Below are 8056 nucleotides of genomic sequence, written 5' to 3' on the forward strand. Positions count from 1 at the left end.
CTAATCTACCTGCTATGATCTGAAGACATCTGTGTGTTTTGGATACCAAATGGATGTAAGCAATATGGCCTATGAGAATTTACTCATTTAGTCTTACCTGTCCAGATTAAAAATAGATTTTTCACAGAGGACAATAAGACGCTACTTGAAGCCAGTTGAGATGCAAGACCTTGTCAGTCTATGTTATTTCCCAGGATACATTCAAGTACAGTATTGTTAGACAGGTTGACTGGGACTGCTGGTCCCTACCCCTGACTGTTGGTTCCTACCCCCTACAGACAAGGACACCGCCACAAGGGATGGGCTGCTGGTTTTCTTCTTTCTGGTACTGCCTCTGATGGCGCTGGGCCTCTTCGTCTTCTTCAGGAGGAATGAGCTGCAGAGGCGCTTCTGCAGGAGGAAAAGATCCCAGGGCTACGAGTGAGTCCACTTCATCAACTTTTCTTAGTCTGCGTCTGTTATGAGATATGTTCTCAATTTTCATAACCCAATTCAATTAAACTACTTGGTCTGTGACCCAGGGATTTGTAAGATACTGGTTGAATGAAACAGACGGAGACCCAGCTATGATAGCAAAAAAAAATATTCACGAGAGCGACAGTTCGTTGTACAAAACCATTCATTTTATACTTACGCACATACTTTCACACACAAACAGAAGGTATCCTACGCACATACTGTCTCCCTACCCAGCCGACATATATTATGGAGACCGTGAGAAGCACTCCCTGTCCTCCCCCAAGATTGGGGAGGCCGTGAGAAGTACTCCCTGCCCTCTCCCAAATCTCTGTGGCCCCTAGCCAAGGTCGGCACTGAATTTTGCTCAGACAGTCTGTTTAAGATACTATAGAGACATTTTGTACAATTATGTTGTTTTACCCTAATTCTGACTAAAACTACACATTAATAATAATTTTATGATCCTAATCAATTTCATACAATTATATGGTTTCAGGGTGGAATATTCTAATCGTTCATTTAAACATATCAATTCCATTAACAGCGTCCCAAATGTTATTCTATTCTATACTCTGAATTTTTGCCATATACACCATCTTTATTTCATGATTGCCCTTGACTTACTTTAAAAACGCAATATGTAGAATTTAGCTCTGACGATTACTGTTTTTAACAATTCTGAAGTTTCTGCCTGATTCCAGCTTACGTGACACAACAAGCAAGTGTAGAGAATCATTGTACCATCTAAACCACTGTGAAATATGTGTTCAATAACAAAGAATATATTTTTTGCTTTTGAAGTTGATGCTACAAAGAAACAAAAACGAAAGTTATGGGGAAGCAAGGCCAAGCATACAAATATTACACAGATCTACCGCTTGTCAGACTTGATGTCACTAACCACGTTTCCATACACAATTTTTAACGGAGTAAAGTCATGTCGTTTAAAAACATAATCACGACAGCTGTGATGGAAACAGGAAGTTTCGGTATAAATGTATTCATGCCGACAGATGATTTGTTCGTTCGACATGGTGGCACGGTGATGAGCTTAATGCCGCTTTCCTACAAATATTGAGGGTCTTCTACTGGTGACATGGTGACCGATGCTTGACTGCCGTTTGACAAATAAAAATATTCTCGCTCTTATCCGTAATAATCTTGTCATGTAGACTAGCCAACCCTCACAGCATACCCGCACTGTATCTGCAAAGCTGTTGACTAGAGCGCAGGTGCCAAGACCAGAGTAGGCACATTTGCTATTTAACGCAATAGATTTTGTTACAAAACTATCAGTACAGTTGAAAACGCGATGGAAACACATTGAACTTTAAATGTTTATTCTGTATAAGAGAACCTGAGTGTGAAAGTAAAATATGTGTGAACTTCATCACACACTGATTTTTATCCGCAACAAGTCTATTTAGTGGAAACATACCACTGGTGGGAAAATGCTCATATTTTCTTTATGCAGATTCTAGAATATTTGCATGAAAATCTGTTGCCAATCGGATGGAAACCTAACTACTGAGAATGACAGATCTATATCTTGCATTTGTATCTGAAATTAACACAAAACTTGATAATAGGAAATACTTGTTTTGTTTTTTACCTCCTGTGCACAGGGCCGACAGCAGACCTCAGGCCAACACTAGCCGAGGCCCTCCTCCGAGAGCCAACCCCAACACCATTGTCAAAGACAGAGTGAGTCTCAGCCACCAAACTTTCCCCATGAAAGTTTCATGGTGGCATGAATGTAATCTTTAAAACCACAAAAATGTAAAAAATAATTCTCTAACCCATAAATGACAGAGTTGAGTCTAGTAGATTCTCGCCCTGTATCTCATCATCTGTCTGTCTTTGACTGAGAAACATTAAACGGGCTATGCACCAGGTTGTCTGAAAAGCAGAGGTTGCAACCAAAATCATTTTCCAATCATTTTGTTCTGAACAGTACCATTCTTTTTTTGTTCCATTTTGAAACGGTTTAAACACCAAAAAAGTAAGTTTATATCGTTCCTTTTTTAAATGTTTTATTGTTTGTTCACTGAGTTCGATATTAAATTATTTCACCAATGGATAGATCAGCTTGCTATGGAGTGGGAAAGCTATGTACATGCATTGGATAGACAAGTGTTTTGCATAGGGTGTGACTGCCACTGCCACTCCAGCCACCCAAGTCAGACTGTCCTCTGCTACCTCATGGCAAGCAGTAGCGGAGCACCAAGTCTAGGTCCAAAAGGCTCAACGGTTTCTACCACCAAGCCATACGACTGCTAAACAGTTCATCAAATGGCTACCCAGACTATTTGCATACACTCCCCCCCCTTTACGCTGATGCTACTCGCTGTTTAGGATCTATGCATAGTCCCTTTACCCCTACCCCTGTACATATTACCTTACTTTTAAGAAAACTCTACTTTGTTGGTTAAGGGCTTGTAAGTAAGCATTTCACGGTAAGGTCTACCTACACATGTTGTATTCGGCGCATGTGACATATTTGATGTGATTACATTATACCATAATGCCGCCTAGAGTTTTCGAAGACACTGGAATAAGTTTCTTAATGACAGTGAGGGCTTTGCATAGGCACTTTGTTGCAGAACGTGAAAGAACGTTATTACCTGATTCCCATTCTTTTAAAATAACTGTTCTGTTCTGTAACAGAATAGATCGCTTTCGTCCTCGGTTCTGGTTCTGTTACTTGAAAAAAAAACGTTGTTCCGTTTTTCGATTCTGTTCCCTGAACCGATTCCTGCCCCTGCTGAAAGCGACCTCTTTTACCATGTACGGAGTCCATTGTTGCAACATTATGTTAAGTTGAGGCATGTTTACTGGAACCACTATTTATGTTTTTAGTCACTTGAGTGTGTGATCAGGTCTTGGTGATATTTCACTGTCTTGAAAGTCATAGACCTAATCTGAGTCCCAAATAGTACCCTAATTCCTATTCCATAGTGCACTACTTTTGATCAGGGTCCCTACACACACAACTTTTGGTTGAGTCCTATGGGCCCTGGTCAAATTGTATGCACTAAATGGGGTGCCATTTGTGACGCAGACCTGTATTGATGGATTCTTTGTTTGGTAATGACGAGGCTCCTTCTTCTTTCCCCATGTAAAGCACCAAGCTCAGTTATTACCACCAGAGGAGGTAAAATACTCACATTTGCTCTTAAGAGGGTCTGTGGGGCATTGCTTCTGTATTCCCTTTTATTCTTCTTTTCTACCAATCTTTGGGGCTCTGCTGAATAAGACACAACACAAATATTTGAACACCACTCGAATATTCTGGGCTTTCTGTGTTATTCTGGGCTTTTCTTCTATAGAAAAGTTTAAAATTATGAATGTGCTTATGTAACTATACATGCTAAATGTTTTGGCATCTACTGTACCCAACTTAAATAGAGGATTCTCTCTCAGCCCACTGGAGTGGCAGAAACACAGCAGTAATGCAACGTGGCTCAGTATAGCCTTTTCAACTGAGTTTTGAATTGCCGCTGTTCTGCTGTAGGGCGCATGCTGTCCTATTCTATCCTAACCTTAGTCATTTACTCCCATACTAATCAATGTTGTAACCAGACCTGGGTCACGTACAAATGTAAAATACTTTCAGTTATCATGTTTGGGGTGATCTAGCAGTTAGTGCCGCTGCCACCAACACCCGTTTGCACATGTGCATGGGTTCGAATCTGGCACAATGCCTTTGTGACACACACTACATCTATCTTTCCTACTATCTCTCCTCTGTATAATAAAATATAGAACATCTTTAAAAATATATAAAAAATAATTTAAAGTGCTTGAGCTGCACATTATTTAGTTTGCCTGGTACAATTATACCAATGGAATAGTCCCAAAAGTGTACAGTCAAAGCCAAAACAAACACACCTCATTTGGAAGTATTTGACTTTTATATTTGACCCAGGTTTGGTGGTAAGATCACAGCAAGTTGCTTTGTGTTTATTGGTTTTCTGTTCCGTCACCTTTTGTCTCTCTACCACCTCTTCTGTCTGTGGTGGAAAATAGCTGCACATTTTCAAGGCAAATTCAAAGCAGGATATAGACATTTATTCACTTCAATTGCAGACTTTCTGTTCATCTTGATGGAATGGAGTTTTTTGTTCACATAAGAGTCAAATATGTTAGTTAACTTGAAATAGACAAATAATAGGTGTTTTGGGGGTATGTTGCATTTATTGAATGTTAGTTTGGGGAATCCTACTATTTAGTGAGTTTACTCATGTATTCATCCCTGCATTACAATCTTTCCTCAGTTATGATTCCTAACCCTCACACCCACCCACAGCTGCCATTACCTGCACCCGATACATAGGCTCACAATTGTTATGCTGAAGTTGTTTTGGTGTTACCTTCCACTGAGAGTGATATTTGTTCATTGCAGGTTGTGCAGACGAGCAGGACCGTCTCTGTGCCGTCTTATGCTGTCAGACCACCTCCTCCCTACTCAAAGTAAAGATTGTACTTACTACTTACTAGGCCTACCTTTTTATATGATGTAAGTGTCAGCCCTCAATTGACAAATGTTTGTTCATTTTTCTGTTAGACCAACACCTGCTGCAACACAACTTGTGCCTCAAAGACCTGCGCCCCCACCCCCAGTCTAGCCCATGGAAACTTGGTCAGCCAAAATCCACACAGGAAATTCAGTCACTTGACATAAGAGGCACACCTGCAATACAGAGTTGTAAAACGAACCGGACCAGTTTCTGATCCACTCCAAGGTGTCTTTTTTGTTGTTGTTGCAAGAAGCAGAGATGATGTTTGGCTACATAAGACCGCTGCTACCAATTGCATACACTTCACTTCACCAACTGTCATAGGAATGTCAAGATGATGACACACAAGCCCTTGATGATCATAGTGGGGAGTTTGTGTTGGTTAAGTAAAACATTTTAATTAACATTTTAGACAAACCTGATGGTGCTGGTGGGAATGTAATCCATGCGCTGGCTTAACTGATACTGCAGAAATGTACCTGGTTTGGATCATACTGCCTGTAGTTTACCCTCTCTTTGGTCCTACTGTATGATGATTTGTGTTCTTTATTCCCTGATGACAGTTTTGACGACTCAGATGCTTTTATCAGATTCAGGCCACATGAGTTTAACATAACTTTTTTTAAATTTTCACTTGGTTAATGGTAATATGCAGCCTTTCATCACTTGATAACCCTCAGATATTTAAAGTTTTGCAGTATTAAATCTGGTTTGAATTAGTTGTCTTATAAGTGTGTCCCATACAATACAATAATGTTGCTCTTACAACCTTAATCTTATGTTGCTGTTAATTTAGCTTAAAAACCATGCTGGATATCCATCTTCATTTTTCACCTTTTGGAAATTAAGACAATATCGTGGACCTATTGGATGATGAGCGAGATTATACCTGGACCTTTTGACTGATAAATGGTTTCTGCATTTGGTGACCAAATACCGATATTCATAGCCTGTCCCTTTGTTACAGTTCTTCTATTCAATACATTTTATAGGATACTTAGATTTTCCAATTTAGCCATTACCCCCAAATGGATTGCCCAAATTTAGACACCTTTTATTAATAATTTGATTAATAAACCGGGTCTAAGGGCATTCCGTTGCGACAGCTTGTGAGATAATCCATGGTCCAATGAATGTACATGCTAGTAGCATGCGTGACGGCGTCCGAAATGACATCCATAATCGGTAGACGGGTCTGATTCATAGGTTGCCGTTTGCATCGCCGAGCAGTGAAGAAACGATCAAATCGCATTTTTCGATGCTAACCCCCCGCCCCAAATCAAAATCTAATATGGATGCCAATGTTTTGTTGTCGCTTTGCGTGTGCAAATTTCCTCAACTTCCCGCAGGGTGCCTATATTCCGTGGCTGATTAGCTTGACAGACAGGTGTGAAACACAGACATGTGTTCACGCAAAATGAGAACACAATATAGAATCCAGAATTGGTTTTGATTTGAGGAGGTGGGAGGTAGCATCTAAAAACGGGATTTAATAGTTTATTCACTTTTCTGCGATGCAAACAGTGACCAATCACTAGGCAAGTCAGTTAAGAACAAATTCTTATTTACAATGACGGTCTACCCTGGACAAACCCTAACCCGGACAATGCTGGGCCAATTGTGCGCTGCCCTATGGGACTCCCAATCACGGCCGATTGCGATACAGCCTGGAATCGAACCAGGGTCTGTAGTGACACCTCTCATACTGAGATGCAGTGGTTTAGACCACTGCTCCACTCGGGAGCCCCAAAATGTACTTAGACCACTGCGCCACTCGGGAGCCCCAACAGGTACCGTCATTAGTGCATGACTTATCTCGCAAGCTGTCGCTATGGAATTCCCTTAGACCCAAGCTACAGACATTTTTTGACTTATGAATTAATGATATATACCCATTGTTTGCTTAAGTGTTTCAGCTGCTGATTGCCACTTTAATGTGTGTCCATTTTATTTGACTGGTTTTGTTGTATCCCTGATTTGTTTGAAAAAAATATGACATAAAATAAGTCAATATTTAAGGGCTATGTAACCTTTCATGTGATCATGCCATGTATGCATTTTGAGAAACTATATCGAGGTCAATGGCCTATGCATTGAAAACTGGTGAACATTCTGAAATGTGTTTACTGTATATTCGGACATGATGATTTTCCAATGACGGGAAGGAGGCAGGTCAAGTGGCTTTAGAAGCATCCTGTCTCAGACATTTGAAAGACACTGCCTGCATAAACGTTACTGAGGCATCCTATAGCAATATGGCAATCCTCCCACCTCTTTAATGGTGCATACAACAACCAACTTCCTTTGCCACAATAAAGACTGACTTCTTCAAGAACAAATGTCATCATGTGTCATGTGTAGGCTACTGAAGTAGACTTTTAACAAAAGTTTGTTTGAGGATCATGTACGTATGTGGTTGACATTTCATGTTTTATGTTTGCAGAATGTGAAAATGATTTGATTGGCCTGATAGAACTGCATTTCCTAAATCTTCCAGGTTCTCTGTATATGATTATGATGTGATAGCTGGCAATAGTGACACTTTGTGATTCAAAGAAAGTCATGACTGCCTTGATTGGACTAATTGGTGGTGGTGATTTTTGTAATGCATATGAAATAAAAATCCACATACTCACATAAATGCAGCCATCATTTAAATGTATAACATTATATGTGTTTTAAGCTTTGTACTAAAAGCATGTCTATGATATTAATGACAGAAGGCCCTTGTGCCTTCTCACGCCGCTGAATGTGTGTGGTTATTCCATGATAACATCAAACAAGATTTCCCCATATACTGTGCCTTCAGAAAGTATTCATGCCCCTTATTCCAGATGATGTTGTTACAGCCTGAATTCAAAATGTATTACATGTTTTTCTCGCCCATCTACACAATACCCCATAATGACAAAGTGAAAACAGGTTTTTGATATTTTAGCAAATGTATGTATATATAAAAAAATATAAAATGATATTTACGTAAGTATTCAGACCCTTTGCTATGAGTCTCGAAATTGAGCTCAGGTGCATCCTGTTTCCATTGAACATCCTTAATGTTTCTACAACTTTATTAGAGT

General features: G+C 39.8%; 1 protein-coding gene across 3 annotated transcripts in view; it reads left to right on the forward strand.

Moving 5' to 3' along the window:
- Positions 1–7620, forward strand: part of adam9a (ADAM metallopeptidase domain 9a) — an 86411-nt gene extending 78791 nt beyond the window's left edge. For 2 of the 3 annotated variants that reach the window (XM_020476258.2, XM_020476244.2), the window contains 5 exons: positions 279–420; positions 2085–2163; positions 3584–3613; positions 4865–4932; positions 5027–7620. In XM_020476258.2, the coding sequence (XP_020331847.1) occupies positions 279–420; positions 2085–2163; positions 3584–3613; positions 4865–4932; positions 5027–5087 (380 nt within the window). In that variant the 3' untranslated portion in view covers positions 5088–7620. The remainder of the gene's footprint in view (positions 1–278; positions 421–2084; positions 2164–3583; positions 3614–4864; positions 4933–5026) is intronic. The other variant, XM_020476251.2, reaches the window with a different exon arrangement.
- The last annotated feature ends 436 nt before the right edge of the window (positions 7621–8056 follow it).

This window comes from Oncorhynchus kisutch, linkage group LG3, assembly GCF_002021735.2.
Source record: "Oncorhynchus kisutch isolate 150728-3 linkage group LG3, Okis_V2, whole genome shotgun sequence".
Classification (NCBI taxonomy): Eukaryota; Metazoa; Chordata; class Actinopteri; order Salmoniformes; family Salmonidae; genus Oncorhynchus; species Oncorhynchus kisutch.